At 49.7% G+C, this 22,433-nt stretch overlaps 1 protein-coding gene across 4 annotated transcripts in view; it reads right to left on the bottom strand.

Annotated features, from left to right (window-relative positions):
• The window catches only part of FANCC (FA complementation group C), a 2,294,314-nt gene that overhangs the window by 1,196,828 nt on the left and 1,075,053 nt on the right, over positions 1–22,433 (bottom strand). For all 4 annotated transcript variants that reach the window (XM_069625705.1, XM_069625706.1, XM_069625707.1 and 1 more), the window contains one exon: positions 4,374–4,447. In XM_069625705.1, the coding sequence (XP_069481806.1) occupies positions 4,374–4,447 (74 nt within the window). The remainder of the gene's footprint in view (positions 1–4,373; positions 4,448–22,433) is intronic.

The raw sequence follows: 22,433 nt of genomic DNA, 5'->3' as shown, positions 1-22,433 counted from the left end.
AAAGCTAAAATATAGGTCCCTCTGAAGAGCAAACAGAATGAGAATGTACATAGCTTCTGGGAGTGTACAGCATCCTCTAATGAGACTCACTGGGCGACAAGGAAGGCTTGCGTAAAGGAGGCTGGGACCAGCATTCAATCTGTGGGTACAATGCTGCATGCTGTGGAGGGCCGAATGGAGGTGGCTGAAGCAAGAGAAGGTGGCACAAAAGACTATTAGAGTAAGATGGCAAAAGCTGTGGTAATTTTAGTGCCAAACCTGGAAAGTTTGAGAAGAATAGGAAAGGCCAGTCAGTCATATTGCTTTACAAAACAAAACTTGCAATGAGTATGATAAAAAACCAACAGATGAGACATTTGTTAGAAAAGATTTCCATTTCATGTGTAATTTTCCCTCCAGTTGTGTACCTCCCACCTTTTTGCTAATGTTTAACACCATAGGGAGCCCAGCCTTCTGCTGCACTCCTCTGGGCTTTTCGCTCAATTCTCATGGGGAAACTGACATGCCCTTAAGACAGACAGTACTGGGAGACTTTGTTTCCCTTAGTCCTTTCCAATGTTGCAACTTTTTTTTGCAACATTTAACAAATGTACAATGTACCTTCCAGTACAATACACTTGGGTCTATTAGTCATTTCCAAAGGCCCTAGATACTCTCGAAGGATTTTTTAGGAGAAGTGCAGATGTGCCTTGGACAGGGCTGGTGGCAGCTCATCATTTCGTATATTTTTAACCATTTCCTGCCAGGTAAACCATGATTACCGCGTTTGGCACAAATAGGTGGCCTAGATCCAAAATGGCCATGCCACAAGGTTATTTATCCCGTCCTTTGTCCATCTTGCCCCTTCAACTTCCCCAGGTCGAGCCGACCCGGGTCAGTCCTTATTTAGGCATGCATTCTCCCGCAAAACGCCAAGCTTTCACAGGATTCTGCATGCCTTGTGTGTGTGCCTCCAGGACGTGGGCTGGAACGTTTGGTTCAAAAACATATCCTGGGTGCTGGAGTCTCTGGAGTGCTGTAAATGCCTGGGCCCACCATGGTCTGTGATTGGTCCACGTAGGGTATGCCTGTATGTGAGCAGATCTCCCACTGGGTCTTCTTCATTTTGGCGCGAAGGAGATTCTGGATAAGAGAAGGCCTCAAATACCCATACCATGTCGATCTCTGGAGTTCTCAATGAACGAAGGATAGGATCCAAGTATCCTGAAACTAAGAAGCCGAGTCGAGGAACCGGTGGTGACCCGCTGGAAGGTTTGGCACCCTGAGCCCGCTGTTGTCCCATGGGACCCTTCTGCATCTTGTCGTCCTAGAAGGTCTGCGAAGATGCTTCGACCTATTGGAATAGTGGGACCAACTATTCTCGGCACCTTCATCAAACCCTGCATGTAAGCCTTCTCTGAAGTGTCCCTGGGCCAACCAGTGGGCTGACCAGTTTATGCAGACTCTTTGCCCTGATACCGCCGCCGTTTCGAGGAGGCCCTCGAAACCTGGTATATCGCTAGCTCTGTTGTCACGGCACCCTCACACCGAATTTCGTACACTTGGCGTTCCCAGGTCTGAAGTGAGACGAGTGCGCCCGAACCGGAGTATACGCGGTTACTGTGTCGCCCAGCCGGGGCGACGACCTTTGCAGGTGCGCTGCATTTGTGTCCCCCTCGCATCTGAAGCCTGCTGCAGTGGAACTGGCCTGATCCATCCATCAGGAGCAGAGAAATCGCCACTGTCCAGTTTGGGAATCATCGCTTTATCTTCGTCGCTGAAAGCCGCAGAGCTGCCAGATTGCTGCACTTGAACCGGACACCGACGTGGACTCGACTGCCAAAGTTTGGTCCGGAGTACGCCAGGGGTCAGTGAGTAATCGTAACCCTAATCAGTGGCCCCTAGCGCCTCCATCCCTTTTTACGCATGAGTGGTCCCTGGGGGCCCCTCTCCTTTCCATTGCTATTGGGAACTATTACCAACTCTTGGAATCGAATCTGCCCTCAAGTGGAGACCCTCCTCGAATAGTGGGATCCCATTCTTCATAGCCTCACCCACCTTCCTGAGTTGTTACAGACCCTTGAAGAGACCCCGTTTTTGCCCATTTGAACTACCGCGTGCACTGGCATTGCATGTACATTTGAGCATTAGGCTCCACTCTTCTTAGGGATTGGACGCAGAAGGGACTAAATACTATTTGCACTGCCTGTTTCCTTCCCCTTTAGGTTGTGGAGCCATTTCGTGCATTAACCCTTTAGACCCAAATGGTCTTGTATATATGTATTTAGATAGGATTGTGTTGGCTTAATACTATTACTGCGATTTGATTTGTGTGTTGAAACTCAAAAGCCTTGAAATAAATGTATATGTATTTTTAATATATCTACACCCGACTGGGAGTGATTTGTAAGTGTCCTTTACTCTTTGTGCTCATTGAGGTCTTTCAGTTACCCTCACCTCTCCCGAGACCTAGTCTTGACTGCCACCAAGCTACCTTGATTGGTCTGGCATGTCCAGAAGGTTACCCTGTTCCACGAAACTAGGCTGGCCTCCTGAACCTCTGCCCACCAGGTCAGAGTTCAGAAATCCATCTTAACAATATTAAAAAAATGAGATTAAAAGAAAAAAAACGAAACGGTTCAAGCAGTGTTCAATTGCTTAATTAAAAGGTCCCTGCGTAACCAAGCTTGATGGAAACATTTTGCCACAAAATATACATCGTTAACCAGTACAGTCGATTTACACAACACTAGGGCATCCTTAACATGAGGAACATCAGCCTTTTTTTTAAAAAAAAAATGGCAATTGGGGGTTCCTTCTATATCAGAAGGCCATTCAGCTTCCCTAGTGGGGAACTTGGGGGCTAAAGGTAGGAGATTAGGGACTACAATTACAACCAATTGCTCCTCCGATGACAGGGATGAACTGTAAACGTGTGCATCATCTCTTGAAGACCCCCTTTTGAATGGAAGCAGGGAACTCCTTTTCTCCCAACCTTAGTTCTACCACTATGGGGCTCATGTTGCTCCAAATCGTAATTTCAGGGTGGGGACCAGGTACATTTGCACTCAGGCCTAGCCAGGTTCCCAATACGAATTTTCGTCATTTGCACAGTGGAGTGCAAATGTGCAGGGCAAAAGGCAGCATACACGCACGCACGTATGCCACCTTTTGCCCTGCAAATGAGTAAACACTGCCTACCATGCTTGCATGGCAGGCAGCATTTACAATTACAATTAAATGCGGTCTACCATGCTCGCATAGCAGGCATCATTTAACTGGATTTGTGCAAACATGGGAGGTAGGCATGTACAATGGATCCCTGTACAGTCTAAGCTGGCGGGCTCCATAGGGATTCCCAGCATTTGCGCCAGGATGAACATGCATGCCGGGGCAAAAGCTGAGACATTTGTACGTGGAGAGGAAATGAAGGTGGCGGAAATGCAGTTGTGTTCTGCCCCTCCTCTCTGCCATACAAATGAATAAAAATGTGGCGTGACATGAATGAAAGGCCTATAGCCATAAGCAAGGCTTGTATGCCTTTCATTCACGCTACGCCATTGCCAAACATGAGCACCTATGGGTTGAAAGAAACAAATGTTGGAACATAGAAATGAAAACATCCCCATGTGAATAACAAATGTTTGGTACCCAGCTAATCTCAAAATTGAATTGTGGTGAAAAGAGATTTGATATTACTGACCCAGAAGAGGCAAAGGCCTTTATGGAAATCTTAATACTTCTTCACAAATGTTGGCCTTATTGGTGTGTTGGCTTGGCAAATTCGAGTGTGTGGGACATTTCTTTCCTTCTTGCATTTTGTTAAGTTTCTGGGTGGTGTATATTGGGCTTAATCGGTTGGCTGTTGTGGGAATAACGTATTAACGTATTCAGGCACTTTACTGCACCGGCCAACTACAAGTTTGCTGGTGAGTTGACTGAATGACTACCTTACTTGCAAAAAACACTGGCATTACAACCGCCAATAATACCGGTGGCTGTAATACCAGCCAACTCCTCCATGACACGGGGAGTTACACCGTCTACCAGCACTCGTAATCTTGTAATGGTAATACAGTTTGCCTGGATTGTGGCAGATTTACCACCAGAATACCGGCCAATTTATAATGAGCCCCATTGTCTGGTATTTCAGGTTGCAGGTTATTCACTGATGTTACTGTGCCCTACCATACCCACTGCTATAGAGTTCACCATTAACCCTCCCCTTAGTTGGTGTTACCTTGGAACTGTGTTGCTGACCCAGTGCAGGGTAGGCAACTATTTAATATGTTTTAAGAGGTGATTCTTTGTTAACACATACTTTGTGCCATGTCGGTATGTTCTTTATGCTAATTAACATATGCATTAAACATGGATGTGCAGATAAACCCTACCTTCCTTGAGCGGCAGGTCTGTTGAGCTGGTTTCCTCTGAGTTCTCCGAGTTCTGTCACCAATGAAGAAACCATCTGAAAGAACAAAACCAGTGACATAGTTATGCTCCGTTTCCCTCGCACAATCCAATTCACCTGAGAGGGATAACAGTTTTATTTTAGGTGACTGGCATAATCCAATTATTTTGAATACAAGTATCCTGATTAAACCCATTTAAATGTGATGATATTGATTTCTCCTTGTGTTCATGTGTACAACATAGGAGTTAATCACCTTTCAGGATGACGAACAAGACCATGCAATAATTCAGATTAACTTCAGTTAAAATCGGTTAATTCTTTTTTTGTGTTGCCCCCAAAGAAATCATAGGTATATTCAACAGGACATTCCGCATTGGGTCACTAAGTGCTATGCAGAGAGCTGAGAACAGCCCCACAGAGATTCTGGGTGCATTCGTAGTGAGGTACTGTTAATGGGCGCATGAAATATGTTTTGGCGTTGCTGTACGGGCACGTTTAGGTTTACATGGAACGTAACATGAATTGAATGCATTGTTCACGTGTGGGCAGAGAGAAAGGGTTGGGTCCCAAACTAAATCTAGTATACAGGTGTGTCTGAGGGCAATGTAAATTGTAGAAATGTAGTCTCTGAAACGTGTGAACAATTATCCATATGAATTGAAGGCTTTTTCACTCTAAATATCACTTCCTCTTTGAATGGGAACTGGTTTTGGCCAAGGGATGAGGCATTTACATTACAGTCTATGAGTAATGACTCAGCAGGCTGACGACCCCATAAAAAAGGCCAACATCAGAACGGCAGAGGCTTTAGGAATCTGAGTCAGAGGCTGGATATTGCCATTTCGGACCATATGTCTCGCGCCTAGAAACACTTGTGTACAGGCCGTTATAAATTACTTATCATATCATTCTGGTTTCAACTACAAAATGCCATGTGCTTTTTTTCTTCCCTCCCAACCTACCTTCATGGAGTGTGCAGTTCGGTTGGTGGGTTCGGGTCTCCCCGAGAGGCCTAGCATAGAAAGGAAACTGCACTTGGCTAAAAGAGCTAACTTGGGTCGTGCAATCTCTTTAAAGAATACAGTCACAGATGATTCTAAAGCGACATCGACCACAGATTTATGTGTTTTCATCAAATTCTGACTGCTCAAATTCTTGATTACCACATTTGTATACTGGCAAAAGTGGTTGGCGACCCCGCCCCCCCCGCCCCCATTTCTATTTTGCCGGACTCCAACCCACCATCTACCTTTAGGTGGCAAAAAATGGGATAAAAAAATGAAAGCAGTTGAAGTTGGATGTAAACATACGACCCCATCGACAACCAGTGCCATTATATTGACTTCCAGCATTCTAGCACTGTGGCCTTTTCACGAGTAATTCAGCATCAGAACTGTTGGCTTACCCAATGTCTTGCAAGATCATGAGCACAATCATTTGATTGCCTATGTTTTCATTTCCCTCAGACTAGGGTAGGAAATGGGCCAAAGTTGGTCTTGCCGGAGCACTGACGGAGCTCTGCCCGAGGTTTAGCCTAGGAAGGTGGCAGATCTTTACCAAGCTGCACTTCAGAAGACTCAGCAGGCGAGACTAAATGCAGAGGCTCAGGCCTTGTTTTTTGGTGCACGATGTCCTCTCACAACAATGAAATGATATGATAGGTTATTTATAACGCGCTTAATAGCCAGAGGTTTCTAAGCGCGGACACGGTGATCGAACCAATGAGCTAGCAGCTAATGCTAGTTTCTTGCTAATATTGGGCCATCTTGTTTCCGAAACTGTTCCCATTTGTCAGTGGCTATGTATTGGTCCTCGCTGCCCTTTTCAAGAACTGGCTTCGGCGACAAAAAAAGCTCTACTGACAACTGAAAATCAACTCTGCTTCCGTCTCATTTCTTTAACTCAGAGCCACAGTGTTTGGAAGTTTTGAATCAAGAATCAGAGGAACAGCGAGTCCTTTGGTATAAAACCTTCTGTGGGAAGACCTGTTCAATGTAACCTTGGGGAAGGTGCTAATGCAGAGGCCAATTTTGCGTGTCTAAGGCTCAAAAAATTGCTCTGCACATTTGTTATTTTTTTAAATGCATGTATATAGTACTTTTGCAAAGTGCTGAATACAAATAAAAACGGTGCAGAAGAGCAAATAATGCAAAATTCCAATGACCAGTACATGGAAGGCTTTGTGAAGTAGAGCACGGGGTGGTGGGTTGCACCTCTCCAGATCTTTTGGAGTATGATGCCCCTTACCCCTTACCACTGACTGGGCTGGCTTGCGCTGATAGTCAAGGGTTCCAGAACCCTGAAGTAGAGAGAAGATGACATGTAAGACCAGAATGAAAGCGATCAAGAGAGGAGGAAGACCAAACAGACAAAGGTAAAGAATGCCAGTGCTTCAGTGCAAGAAGCGAGAAAGACCGATATTGGGAATGGGCACAGGGGAGCTTTGTAACAGTAGGAAGAAAATTAGACTCTGAATGAAAAGATCGAAAAAGTCTACAAACAAGAGACCGGAGAAGATGGGTCAGAAGGAGCAAGGATGTATATACCTTGAAGATGATGCAAAGAAAATGGAAAAGAAGACTGGAGTCAAAGGAGAGCCAGAAGGGCAAATAGTACAAAAATTGCAGAGGAGCGAGGAGGAGCACGCGGATAGGAAAAGAGTCCAATTAAGAGAGCAGTACAGTAGAAAAGAGGACACCAATATAAAACAAGAGACGTAATAAGCAGTTACTAGTGTGCAAGGAAAGAAAAGAGCAAGCTTTCCGAATCCTATAGAGTTGAAAGCGACAGGAACATGAGAGATTAGATTTCAGGATAGAGAAAGTCAAAGTAGAGTAAAAAATCATGCCCAGCTTACCAGTAGATGGGAAGAAGGCGAGAGATGACAGGCAGAGGAAAGTATAGGAGAGGTAAAAAGAGAGGGAATAGTAGAGAAAGGGAAGAAAAGCATGTGCTGACAAATAATAAATAAGAGTGCATCCAAGAATGAATAGCGAGCAGACAAGCCGTGAGAGAAGAGTGCAGAGAGTAAAAGGAAGAAAAAGACAAAGATCTGGGAATCGCCAACTAGAAATTACAGGAAAGGCCAATGGAAGCAAAAATATGAGAGAGGGGAATAGTACAAAGAGAGAAATGCAGTACGAGGACAAAGGCTTGATGAACACCATATTGCAAGGGAATATTTGACGACCGTTCTGCAGTACAGGAGACTAGGCCTCATCACGCATTGGGGTGCTAGACCGGCAGTAAATGCGCCAGGATACCGGGCAAACCCTTTTACCGTTACCGCCACTCGGTCTGGCGCAATTTGCGCCGGATCCTGAGTTGCGGTGGCGCCCTTACCCTATGTTATTTGGCACTATTACCACAGGCGGTAGTAGCCCCAGCGGTAATAGCGCCAAAAATGGGCGGAAAGGGGAGGTTGCTACTTCGAGCAAAAAGCTGGAGGGAAACCTCCCACTTTCCACCCAAACTCGGGATTGGGCAGAGCGGTAATGCAGTGGTAATAACGTCACTGCCGCATTTTTACTGCTCCGCCCAACCCCTGATGATGACCCATGTCCGTTCTGTTAAATATCAAGGAAAGTACTGAGGACAGAACTAGCAATCCAACAAAAGAGTGGAAAGCAGAGCAGTGTGATCGACAGTATCAAATGCAGTGGCGAGATCAAGAAGTATAAAAACACAGCGTTGTTTAGGACTAGCAGAAGGTAGAGATACCAACACCTAGAAACACAGTTGTTTCAGTGAAGTGAAAGGGCCGAAACCTAGCCTGAAAGAGAGGAAGGAGCCAGGATCCAAACAATTTATTTGCTTGAGTGTAAACAATGCACTCAAGTAGTTTAGATAAAACGGGAAGAAGGGAAATTGCAATACAATTCGCACAAAGTAATGGGACACGAGAAACGTTTTTCAAGATAGGAAGAAAGCAGGAAACAAAAATAGAGGGGGAGATATTGCAGAGCGATGTAAGAAATGGAAGAAGATGATAGGTCTTGGGAATAAGAGAAGACGGTAAGGGATCAAAAAGGTGAGGCGGTTGGATGGGCATGATTTAAGCAAGGTTATTGCTTCAATACCTAACCATGCTGGTTTACAATCGTATTTGAATATAAACCTATTCGTTAAATTTGGGAGGATCGTCAAATGTTTGAGATTTAACTGAATGCAGTAACTGCAAGACCAGGCAAAAACTAATTAGAATCGGCGCTGTGTTTTTTCTGTGTGGGTGACAAAAAACTGAGTACACTATTTTTTTGTAAAGCGCACAATGATTTTTTTAATGTGTATTGCTTTCCATCAATAAAAAGAGCACTTAAATGCCTATCTTTATTTGGTAAAAATCATATTATCACAACTATTGAGGGCGCTGCTAATAAATCAGAACTCTCAGCAGACAGCGCATACTCCCACAGCTCTCCCCTGAAGCAATCCCACCAGTATTCCCAGGGCAGCCATCCCTCCTATGTATTCATTTATTATGACCCCCTCATTACCATTGGGTCCATTCCCCTCATGGAGGATTATCATCCGAGGGGGAACAAAGTGACTGGGTAAGACAATTGCAAGCCATCAGGGCGTCATCTGTTTCATCTGTCCCTCCTCTAGCTTTCATCCAAACCAGTGCTTCTGCTAGTGGCCATGTTTTAAGATCCGCCAACCACCTCTCAATAAGTGGGCCTGCTTTGTCCTTCCAGGCTAAGGCAATCCTCAATTTAGCCAACACAAGTGCCAAAACCACAAATGTTAAACAACTGTCCTAGGACCTTCGTGCCACTTCTGGGGAACAGAATAGATAAATACATTTTAAACAAACAGTCCCAAATGGCAGACCTAGGGCGTACACGAAGGAACAAGTTACTTACCTGTAACTGTTGTTCTCCAGCATGAGTCTGGCATGGATTCCCCGTCAGGCTGGGAATCCTCGGTAAAGAAAAAATCAGTATCAGTTTCGTTTCTGATCTGTCTTTCTTAGTAGTAACCAATCACTGATCTCTGGGTCATATTGCCCCCAGCCAATGACTGCCCTCTCCCCAAGCCCCGCCCCTGGCAGCCATCCTCAGATTTGGTAGCACGCCAAGTGGCAGTATGACCAAGTGAAGAGCCGCAGAGGGGTAGGTGGGAGGGTTCGCATTTGAATCCATGCCAGACCCATGCTGGAGAACAACAGTTACAGGTAAGTAACTTGTTCCTTCTCCAGCTTGGGGTCTGGTATGGATTCACATGCTCATGAATAAAAGAATACATAGCAGTATACACATGCACAACCACGGGAGGTGGCAACAGGCTCAACATTAAGCATCTCTTACCTCCTCACCAGGCTCATCTTAAGCGAACAGGTTGCGCAGCACTGCTTGGCCGACCCTGGACTCCTCCGTGGAGTCCCGATCGACGCAGTAGAATCTTGTGAAGGTGTGCGTCGACCTCCACGTAGCAGCCCTGCAGATGTCCAGCAGGGGCACACCAGACAGGAACGCCGTGGTAGCAGCGATCGCTCTGGTCGAATGGGCTCTCTGACGGCCGGGCAGCGGTCGGTTTGCCAACCGGTGACAATGCATGATGCAGCCGGAGAGCCATCTGGAAATGGAAGTCTTCGAGAGAGCCTTCCCTTGATTCACAGACCCAAAGTTCACAAACAGTTGTGACGTCTTCCGAAAACTCTTTGTGCGGTCCACGTAGAACTTCAGCGCTCTAGCTACAGCCAGCGAGTGCAAAGTCCTCTCGGCCGGAGTTGAAGGCGACGGGAAGAAAACTGGTAACACCAAAGGCTCGTTGAGGTGGAAGTCCGACGGCACCTTGGGCATGAAGGAGGGGTGCGTTCTCAGCACCACCCTCGTGTCATGAAAAGTCAAGTATAGAAGCTTGCAAGATAGGGCCTGAATCTCTCCCACTCGTCGTGCAGAGGTGATGGCCACGAGGAACGCTGTCTTCCATGACAGGAACTTCAAAGGCGCCGAATGCATAGCTCGAATGGGGCTCCCATGAGCTTGGTCAGCACCACATTAAGCTCCCACGCCGGGGCAGGAGCCTTCAACCTGCGGGAATGATCTTCATAAATTCCTTCACCAGGCGATGAGACCACAAGGACGCCCGTCCCGTAGTCCTGGTATATCGGGAGATGGCAGCCAGATGTATTTTGATGGAGGCGTGAGCCAGTCCAGCCTTGGCCAGCGACAGCAGGTATGGCAGCACTTGAGGGGCCGTAATTCGCAGAGGGTTAATCTTCTGTGCACGGCACCAGACAGAGAACCTCTTCCATTTATGACCGTAACACTTGAGAGTGGAGCACGCCCTGGCCTTTGCAAGAACCTCTCTGCAATCAGCCGGGATATCGTACCCTCCAAACTCTAGTGCTGCAGGAGCCAGGCCTGCAAGTTCAGCGACTGTGGGTCGTGGTGGAGAATGGCGCCTCCTTCTCTGGAGAGAAGATCCGCATCTGCCGGCAGCTTGACTGGTGGGGACGTTGACAAGTCCAGAAGGTCCGGGAACCAGACCTGCCTCGGCCACGCCGGTGCGACGAGGATCATCCTGCACTTGGACTTCTTGAGCTGGTTGATGAGGCGGAGCAGCAACGGCAATGGAGGGAACGTGTATAGAAACAGGCCGCCCCAAGGGAACGAGAAAGCATCGCCCATGCTCCTCGGCTGTGGGAACCTGCTGGCGAACCTCTGGCACTTGGAGTTCGTCGCTGTCGCGAACAGGTCGATCTGGGGTTTGTCCCATCGTTGGAAGAGTCGATCCACTTGATCCTGGTGCAGTTCCCACTCGTGGCACGAGCGCAGCTCCCTGCTGAGTGAGTCGGCGATGGTATTTTTTTATTCCTGCCAGGTGGAAAGGAACCAGAAACATCCCCTGGGCGACAGCCCAGTGCCACAGATCCTGGGCCTCCTTGGATAGGGCTGGGGATCTGGTGCCCCCCTGCTTCCGTATGTAGAACATCGTGGTGGTGTTGTCAGTGAAGATCCTCACCACTTTGTCCTTGAGGGACGGGAGGAACGGCTTGAGCGCCCAGAACACTGCTCGGAGCTCCAAGATGTTGATGTGAAGAGACCTCTCCTCCGGGAGCCAAAGGCCTCTTGCGTGGAGATCTCCGGTGTGGGCCCCCCAACCCTCCAGAGAGGAGACCGTCTCCTGAAATGCCGGGGTTTGAAAGTCCGTTCTCGTCGTGAGGTGAACCCGGGTGCCCCACGGAACTCCTCGTCGAGGGGGATCCTGTCCTCGAAGCAGCCCCTCGCCTGAAGCCGGCGGGCGTCGAGGAACTCCTGTAGCGGACGCATCCGAAGTCTGCAAAGGGGCACAAGGTAGATGCATGAGGACATCATCCCGAGAAGGGACTTGATGGACCTCACCCTGGCCACGTCCGTGGCTAACAGGCGCCGCACCTTGCCCAGGATGGTCTTGGTCCTCTCCTCTGAAGGGGAGGCCAATTGTTCCACTGTATCAAGCTTTGCCCCCAAAAACAGTTCTACTTGCAACGGAACCAGGTGGGATTTGGGGTAGTTGATGGCGAACCCCAGCTCCATGAGCAACTGGACAGTCCTCGCCGTATGATCGACAGTGAGTTCCCTTGACCTTGCCCGGATTAACCAGTCGTCCAGGTAGGGGTAGACATGGATCCCCTGCAGGCGCAGCCGCGCCGCCACTGGTGCCAGGCACCTGGTGAAAACCCTGGGTGCCGACTTTAATCCGAACAGTAGGGCTCTGAATTGGTAGTAGCGTCCCTGAACCACGAACCTGAGGATCTTCCTGTGCCTTTTTAGAATGGGGATGTGGAAGTAAGCATCCTCCAGGTCCAACAACGATAGGAAGTCGCCTTCCTCCAGCTGTCCCAGCACGTGCTGGAGGGTGACCATCCTGAATTTCTGCGCCTTGATGTATTTGTTTAACCGACGCAGGTCCAGGATGGGGCGCCAACCGCCTGTCTTCTTTCTGATGAGGAAGTTCCTTGAGTACACTCCGGAGCCCCGGAGCCTCCTGGGGACAAGCTCGATGGCACCTTTCCTGAGCATCACCTTTACTTCCAACAGCAGTTGAGGGACGTGATTCTCCTTCCTGGCCACGGGAGGAATGCGACGGCACTTCTTTAGGAATTCCAGCGGGTGCCCGTTGGCCAGGGTGTCCAACACCCAACGATCGGTGGAGATGGACTCCCACACTCTGATGAACTTCGTCAGCCGGCCTCCCACGGGGTGCTTCGATGGGGGCCCGACAACCCGGCCGGGTCAGTCTTGCTTGGAAGCGGCCTTGCCGCCTTGCCCTCCTTGGCGACGACAGCGGGAACCCCCTTGCTTGCCGCGACCTCTGTAGGCCTCCTGGGAAGAGGAGCGGGCCGCCTGGCGGTAAGTGGAGGAGCCACCGCTGGATCCTTTGGAGGCACCCTGTCTGCCTCCAGGGCTCCGGAAGGGCCGTCGCTGCTGCAGCACCCCAAGGGCCCGGGCCGTCTCAAAGTCAGTCTTGATGGCCTGTAGAGACTCATCCACCGCCTTACCAAAGAGATTGTTGCTGTCGAACGGCATGTCCAACACTCTGGTCTGGACGTCCTGGCGAAAGTCTGTCGCCTTGAGCCATCCTCATCGTCTGAGGCAAACTCCGTTGCCCAGTTGGCAAAATCCGGTATTGGCAATGTCCGTCACCACCGTTATGGCGTGATCCAACGCCACCTCGCCCTCCTGCAGAATTTCTAGGGCCTCCGCCTTTTTATCATCAGGCAAGAAATCTAGCAGGGGAGCTATCTTGAACCAGAGCTCCCTATCGTAGCGGGCCACGATAGCTAAGGCATTGGCCGCCTTAATCTTCGTCGCCACCGACGAGATGACTCGTCGTCCCATAGAGTCCAACTTCTTGCCCTCGCTTTCCGGCGGGGAAGTGGAAGTTGAGGCCGCCGTACCCGCTGCCTTCTTCTTAGCCGCTGTCGAGACGACCGAGTCCGGTGTGGGCTGGGCCCTGAGGGACAAGGGGGCGGCATCAGGGACTCAGTACTTCTTCTCGTACCTGTCCCTCTTGGCGGGTGTCGTGGCAGGGTTCTTGAGGACAGCAAGCCCCTCGTCCTAGATGTCGTCGAGTAAAGGCTCCGCGAGGACCGTCTTCTTCTTAGCCTCTCGTCGCTGGTACAGAAACCCTCCTTTTTCTGTTCTTCAGGGCAGAGCTGGAAGAGCTCGGATGCCCTGGTTATCATGGCGTGGAAAGAGCCAACCTCGTCGGCTGGGGATGACCGCGGGGGGTGACGACGGGATGTCCGCTGTGTCATCGCCGCCGTCATCGTCCGTATCCGTCGCCGTATCCTCTCCCAGCGAGGGGGATGAGGGGTCCACCGGTCTCGCAGGCACGAAGGGCGGAGCGGGGTGGACTCTCCTCCGCTTGTTCGGAGGGCTTCCCGACGGGCCTGGTTCTGGCACCTCCGTCGGGGTGCGTGGCAATCCCGTCCTTATCTCGGTACATAATGATTGGATTGCCAACAAAATGGGCGCCGAGCTATCCTGGGGCTCGGGCAATGGCTACGACGGACGGGTTGGCCGCTCCACTGGGCCCTGTTCGTCGTCGCTATCTTCGATCACGTCAGCAGGGACCGTCCCCTGGGATCGAACCTTCTCGAACCTCTCGTTGAGGTTTATGAACCTCTCGTTGAGGCCTATGGACCTTTCGTTGAAGCCCTTCTCGGTCTCCACCAGTTCCTCCTCAGAGGCTGATTCCGAGTCTGTAATGGCCACCGCTCCCCCCCCCTCTTTTTCAGCCGGGGGCTTAACAGGGGTCTTAGCGACGGGCTGAAAAGAGGATTCCCTCCGTGGCGGCAGGGATACTCTGGGCCCAGAGGCCGTTTCCATTGGCGTAGTCTCAGCCGGCTCCGCCAGGGCCGCAGCGACCACTTCGGTAGAGGCCTTAGCCGGGTGGATCAAAGCCCTCACCACCTTAGGTGCGTCCTGGGCCTTCGCCTTGGGGGGAGGGTCAGTGCCTCGCTCCCCCTTCGAGATCGACCGGGTCCGCTCCAGCGGCCTACCCGGGTTCTCGGACTTCCTCTTCCCCGAAGCATAGCGCTGGCTCGTAGTCGAACGTGCCGGGGAAGTAGCGCCCTGCTTGGCAACCGAAGAGCCCGACTTTTCGGCACTCCAGGAACCTGCGGACTCACGGTGCTTGGCCTTCTGTTGGGTCCCCGTCGCAGGGGCGCCCTCAAGGGACTTAGAAGCCCGCTCAGACTTCTTCTTCGCCTTCTCACTTGCTGTGCCCTTCTCCAGGCAGTTGGCGAGGCGGGAACGACGATCTTGCAAAACGCACAGTCCTTCTCCACGTGCGTCTTGTCCCCATGGAGGCAGTAGAGACATCGCGAATGCTCGTCCTCCTTGAAAACGTTATATAATCCGCATCCAGGGCAGTTCCTGAACAGCTTGGATCCGGGCATCGAGCTCTCCTTGTCCTGGGCCATGTCTGTTGAGGTAGGCCACAGATCTTCCGGAATCCTCCAAGAAGTGTAAACTCGACAAAAACTTTGCCCTTGAGGGGCGTAGAAGAATTCCGAAACGGGTCCCCGTTATCGGAAGTAGAAACAGTGGAGCTTGAGGCTCGATTAAACCGAAAAATTAAGACATTCTCCCGAAAAAACGTGAAAACGCAGTAAAAAAAAAAAAAACTTGAGAGCTAAACCCGAGGACTCCCAACACTTGAGCGTGCGGTAAAAATCTGAGGATGGCTGCCAGGGGTGGGGCTTAGGGAGAGGGCAGTCATTGGCTGGGGGCAGTATGACCCAGAGATCAGTGATTGGTTACTACTAATAAAGACAGATCAGAAACGAAACTGATACTGATTTTTTCTTTACCGAGGATTCCCAGCCTGACGACGGGGAATATTCATGAGCATGTGAATCCATGCCAGACCCCATGCTGGAGAAAATTCCCAATGTTCAACTCAAGCAGTTTCCCTTATACCCCAGCCCAAAATGTTTGTATCACGGTGCAACTCCAGAACATATGTAGTAACATCTTTGCATTTTCCTGTATGCATCTATAACAGCTGGAGGAATGGTTCGGAAACATTCCAAGTAATCTTCGTCGGGGTCAGGTTCTCTCTATGCAGTAAATTATATTGTGCCAGCTTAAATCTAGCATTCCTAGTGCCCCCTCCAAAGCTGCAACATCCCAGGCTTCTCAGATCCAGAGCTAAACCGCACTTGGAATAACAGATAAAGTCTTATACAACTATGACACTGCCCTGAAATATTCAGCGATTTCGGACAGTTCAGACTGTAATCCATCCAGTTCCGGTTCCTGCGACAGCCATCATTTCCCGGCCAGGTTGGTTACGGTCGCATGTGTCAAGAACTGTCTCTGTGGCAGGGCACATCTGTCATTCCGTTCTCTAAACCCTAACAAGTGGACTCCCTCGAACACATCCTCCCACACAGCTAGGCCTGAATCCTCCCCCACCTTTTTGCTTAGGTCCTCAACTAGCATCCATCCCTCGAGCATACTGTGTAAGCGGGATGTGTGGCGAGTATTGATCCTTCAGACCTAATCTTTTAAGGGCACTCTGCCAAATAGCTCTGCCCAGCTTCACCAGCAGAGGGCAACCCGCAACATTCTTAAGAGCCACCCAAAGGATTTCATTCATAGTGTACGGTTTCAAAACAGAGGCCAGCATATTTATCTCAGGGTTCACTCCATCCACCAGCCACTGTGCCACAAATTGCAATTGTCCCGCTAAGTAATAGCATTCAAAATCTGGAGGTTGTAAGCCTCCTCTGTCATAGGTTCTATGTAGCATCTTCAGCTCTATTTTCCTCCTAGATCCTGCCCAGCGTAAATTCTGGATTTTAATATGCAGCTGTGTAAAGCGTCCGCAAGGCACCTTATAACGAAATGGAAGTCCGGATATCAAAGTTAAGTTCATGGTGCTTTACTGTCCTTGTCCTGTACTCCATAAGGTTAAACACAGGGATGGTAGATGACATGACATCATTAGGGAAACACCGGGCTCACCCCCACACCCATACTTCTCAGCTCTCTCTCTCCCTGTCTCCAACTGTCCCCAGTAGAACCTCCAACACTAACATTCCACCAGCTCATGACATCACACAGACACACAGCTGCTCTCTAAACCAGATTAAAACACCTCTCCCTCCCTAGGGAAACACAAGAGAATGACTAAGGTAACGCGACCAGCACCAAACCCTAATTATCCAAACACAACACAGTACCAGAAATCCCGCACACAGCGGCCGCCTATGCCCAGAACCCCTGGCAACCTCAACAAATAGGAACCACACACCAAGAAAACCATTTACAGGCCAAACCGGACCACGTAGAAAATGCCAACGGCACACTAACTCCATGACAACATGCCACAACCCTCAACACAACTCACCAAGTCCCTCGGTTCTCACCCTCGAGGCCTAAAAACAATAAACTATGCACATACGCCTGTCCTAAACTGCCCCTCAGAACCTAGGACTGCCAACCCTAGCCACACTATTGTTAGATAACACTAACACAACTACCTAACCACCCTCCTACGCACTTAACATTTTCCACTCCGGTCTGCCCCCCGGAGTATCAGAGCTGCCCCTCTGAGCACGAACCAACCGCCCCCTAAACGTAGCAACAACAAATGCCCAACAGCAACCGAGGGACCCACACAGCAACTCTGACTGCAGTACCACGAAGAAGCGCACCCACAATAGTGCTCCACTACCAGTAAACCGTTGGCCATTTTCTCTCCCTTACACTACACCACCTCTACACATCAGTAAGACAACCTGATTTACCAAACTAGGAATCAAGAGGTAAACTGCACAACCACAGATCCAACATAGTAACCTACCCCCAGTCCAAAACTAGGTACTATGGAAACATTAGCAAAGCCAAATAAAGCCTCAACCATAGCGACCTACCTAGGCCCCAAGACTCAGCGCTACAGAACAAAAGAAATTCAAATATATACTCGGGCATAGTGACCAAACTGAAATTTAAACCAACGCTATGAACACACAACAGCAAAACACTGCCCTGAAACCAACACCCATAGTGACCTACCCTGATATTGCACAAGGCACTATGACCACAACACCACCACATCAACTCTAACCACAATACTGCACACTACTGACACCAAAAACACCATAGCTTCCTACCCTGTGGCCAAACCAGGAACTATGGAACCACTGCCCTGAGATACACCAAAAAACACAGTGACCTACCCCGGCACTTAACCAGGCACTACATAAACAGAACAACAGAATGAGAACAGGCACACCAACCACTCTACACACACACGGGCAATCAAACCCAACCCATGACCATACACACAGCAACCTACCCCAGTATTAGAACCGGGCACTATGGAAAAAACAACTCCTACAGTCAAACAGTTCAACACGCACTCTCACACACAGACATGGGGACCTGCCCTGGCACTATTACCAGGCACTAAGAACCCAATGCAGTAATAAACACGCGACCACACATGCACCAACCATTTTGCATGCTCCTATACACCACACACACACAACACACTCCAATTTTGCCCAGTCATGCAACAATAAGAAATGCAGATAACATTGCATAATAGACATATATTAGGCGCAGACACTATAAACCACATGCGAAAAGCTGATAACATTGAATCATGCATGCAAAATGGTAATGACACCCAGAAAAGGTTAATATGACTCACAAGAAGAATCCGGCATGGACTGCTGGGCACGAACAAGGTCAACGGTGCATGAAAGTCATGTTCCAAATGACAGAGGTCCACTAATGCATTTATAATCACCTATCACAGTTCACGAGTAAACCTTAGTCTACACTCTATGAGGTTAACGTTACACTGGAAACAACGTTCCACCCTTAGATGAAACAACAGCAGTAGCACAGTCACTTACAGAATGTTGTTAAATTACACCCCCCCCACCCTCACCTGGGAGATGAAAAGGCAAAAACACTAAACCCGCCCACAAAGGGTTCTATTCTCACACGAAAGGCCACAACAATGGACACCACAGGGAAACTAACAACGGCCTTCAGCAACACCCCTCCTGACGTTACACCCTGGGCTTTAAGGTGGAACTTCTAGGGTCTATCCTAATAAAGTGGGCCACAACGTATACGCAATCACACTCACGCATACGGCCCATGACACTAACCCATGACACTGACCTGACCGAGACCCCCTTAAACAAAGCTTCTAGGACGCTGGAAAGAAAATTCTGGAAATTCCTACACCGATCCAGAAATCTGCAGTTGCCGGGACAGTGTTCTCCGTACATATATTTATTAACCTCACACAGCCAGTCCTATCTTCATGTCAGCCAAAATCCCCATGTGCAGGCGTGAAGACAAGGACATGCCCTCCTCCACAAATGACAACTTCCTGATTGCGTCCGGCACTATGAACGCGGAAGCTTCCACGGCAACACCAAGAGAGTGCAGGACACATCATGGAAACTCCAACAGCCGCAGTTCACTTGACTGCCTGGAGGCTGGCACAGCTGCTGTGATGTCACCAGATTAGATGGAGTTACCGACCCATGAACATCCGCCAGAGCCGCCTCTAAGCTCCTTACAGGTGCTCCTCACTAGGAAACAGATTCCATCACCAGGCCAGGAGCCTCAAACGCCGGAACTCTCAACTGCAGAACACCGCGGTTGATTGTAGAAATGCTCTCCCCGGCAACTTCGCACCTCTCCGCCAGCCGTCTTAGGGAAAGGACCGCTCCCTACCGGCGACACGGAAAAGGCAAAACCTCCCAGCTCTGCCCTGCACAAGACAAGGCATATTACGCTCGCCAATCGGACGGCGACCATCCGCTCCACAACGGTATGGGGGTGCCGAATAGATGGCCAGCACAGGGACACCAACAGCTGCAACTCTGATCACAAACTTTGCCAGAAGCCATCGCAACCGAGACCATTGGCGTACATTGGAGGCCACCCTCAATTCCTCCAGGCTAGAGGAGCGCCAGCCCGAATACCGGCCTTGCAGCACCGCCATCCGCAGATCAGCCTCCTGGACTCCATATGGCCAAAAGGCCCAACGCTGCTTCCACTGCAATGCGAGGCGCTTATGGCACGAGCCTCGACCGGACAAACATGGAGGAGCAACGAACTTGAAAGGACGGGCCAACTGGACACAGACCCGCCTGGGTGTGGGGGGACCTCACGGGGGCGGTGTTCCACAAGTGCTGCACCCCCCCCCAACAGCGCCGATGAGAGGCAATCCACCTACCATCCCATCCTCGTTGCCAGTGTAACGAAGTGGAAGTCCAGATACCAAAGGTTAGTTCATGGTGCTTTATTGTCCTTGTCCTGTAATCCATCAGGTTAAACACAGGGATTGTAAGGGACACAGATGACACGACATTAGGGAAACACCGGGCTCACCCCCACACCCATACCCATACTTCTCAGCTCTCGCTCTCTCTCTCTGTCTCTAACGGTCCCCAGTAGAACCTCCAACACTAACATTCCACCAGCTCATGACATCACACACACACAGCTGCTCTCTAAGCCAGATTATAACACACCTCGTATATCTACATTTGTGAAGCAATAGAACATCCTGGGCAGCAGGACCATCTTCACTAGGCAGTCCTAAGCATCAGGAAGTGCTGTAGTCTCCTCCATAGAGCCAGCGCCGGGTCCAACTTACTTAGAGCTCTATCAGTGTTATGTAGGCAAGTCTCCCGTGCATCATGATGAATATTAAAAACCCAGATATTAAAAAGGAGACATTCCCTCAGGACAATGTTGTCCCCCATTCTGGTGGCCTCTCTTGGTTTCTGATGGTCGCCAAGGGGAACAGGCATGATTTGCTCCTGTGAACCACGATTCCCGATAGTTTCCCAAAATTCTCCACCCCCTCTATTATATAAGGTAAAGTAATACACAGATTATTAACATATCAGAGAATATTGTCGGCGTACACCTAGATCAAGTGGTGTTCCTTCCCAATTCCTATAGCCGAATCCCAAAACTCTGCCCTCAGATATGCCGCCAGGCGCAATGATCCAATCCGTGGAGATCATTCGCCCGTCCCAACTCTCACCACCACCGGGCCAGTGTGTCAAGGAGTGTGTTGCGCTTGTGTTGTTTACTTTTCTTACTGGATCCAAGTGTTTGGGTTTCATATGACTCAGTCGTTGTAAATAATGGCACAAAGAGGTTTCCCAAGTAAGACTCCTGAGTGAATGGAAACACAGGATTCTCCTGGAATCCCTCCCAGTACCACAACCCTGGCTTCCACTTATTAACGTGATACCAGGGCAGTCCAGATCAACAGGTAGGATTCCAAACAATGACAGTGAAAAATGGTGCAATTGGTATTTCTCCAAAGAACAGCTGGGCCTCCTGAAGAGCAGCAGGCCAAACTCACGTGCAGGAGAGCAGGACAAGGCAGAGGGCAGAAAAAAAGGAAACGTGAGCCAGGGACGGAGAAAAACCAAGGAAGGTAAGGAAGGTAAGGAAGAACGCCAAGTAGGCACAGGAACAAAAGGAAGGTCCAGCAAAGGCTAGGAAGGAAAGACAAGGGCTTAGACGCAAGAAAGAGTTGCAACAGAAGTCAGAAGCACAGGGCACAGACATCCGGGGGGTTAAGACGCACCAAGCACTTCCAGGGGTCGGCTTTAATGGCTTCTGGATTGCCGTAGCGTGGACGTGTCACCACAGCAACCGGAACGCCAGACAGATGACAGAGAATGCCAGCCGGGCGGGCGCACCACCTGGATGCAGAAGAATAAACATGTAGGACATGAAGTGTCCCGTAGCGTTGCAGGGATCATTCTGTTGCCGAGGCTGCCTGTGGCCGCGGCTCCAACTCAATCCATGGTGACGCTGTCATCTTGGATACTGGAGCCATCCACCACAGGTAAGTGAGCCGCCAAGCGGCAGGCATGACTGTATACCACCGCCCCAACGGGCCCGGGCTTCCAAGGGAACCGGGAGTAAAAAAAATCTGGGCCAACTGGGGAGCACGAACATGGGAGGCCAGTTCCCAGGAACGGTCACAAAGGACATAACACTTCCAGTCAATGAGATAATAAAGGTGACTCCGGCACCACCAGGAATCACAGATGGACTGGACCTCAAATTCTGGATGACCATCGACCAAGAGAGGAGGTAGTTTAGGAGGTGAGCGACCATAAGGATCAAGGAGATGAGGCTTGAGCAGAGTAACATGGAGCACATGCGGCAGATCAGTAATAAAATCTGTGGCAATGGTATACCAAGGCTGAGGTGGTAATTCAGGGGGATGTAAGAAGCCGACGGGTCTCCTTTTGTTGACTTTCACCTGGGCACAAATGGGGAAAAAAGACACAATGAGTTGTGTGTTTAGACATCCCAGGTCACCAGTATTGTCTGGTTAGGTCACGCATTTTATACCTCTTTGACCACCTATAAAGGAATCATGACTTTCCGCCAGAGCCTGGTTTCACATTTCAGTCGTGGGTAAATATAGCTGGTTAGCAAAGAACAAAAAGCCATCCTGGAGGGTTACATCCACATGTTCCACAAGGTGAAAAAAGCTGGGTCAAGAGCAGTTTCTTGCTGGAAAACAGACTGTGCGCTAACAAACCAGCAAAATGGTGGGCCAGGTTGATTGGACACAAGGTTCCCTCTGTGTGGTCGCTGGTCTCCAGCGATCGACACAGTGCATCAGCACAAGTGTTGGTAATGCCAGGCATGTTACGTGAAAGTCAAAATGGTGTGACAGGGTGGTCCACCACAAATAACCACAACGACTCTCATAGTAAGTCCAAGGGTTTTTATTAAAATACAAAGGGCCATAATGGCTTTCCGTTTTCAAGGTTCTTTAGGGCATCCCGCATCCCTGTCCCAGGTGTCCCTAACAAGGTTATTAGCAATACCGAAAGGTAACCCCTACTGTCTGGGTTTCTTCCTTAGGCTAAAAAGGGTATCCCTAAGATGATGGCTGGCTAACTCACTTGGTCTTCTAGTTGTCCCTCACCTAGCCCTGCTTAGTACTCTATGGGGATATGGGTTGGTGCTTCTTTCTACCCAAGTCCACTTGTTCTTCTTGCATGCACAGTCTCTCCTGA

This window comes from Ambystoma mexicanum, chromosome 6p (genome assembly GCF_040938575.1).
Source record: "Ambystoma mexicanum isolate Mex_15411 chromosome 6p, UKY_AmexF1_1, whole genome shotgun sequence".
In the NCBI taxonomy this organism is placed as follows: Eukaryota; Metazoa; Chordata; class Amphibia; order Caudata; family Ambystomatidae; genus Ambystoma; species Ambystoma mexicanum.
The sequence above is the reverse complement of the archived record's forward strand: the minus strand, read 5'-3'. Positions and strand labels throughout refer to the sequence as shown.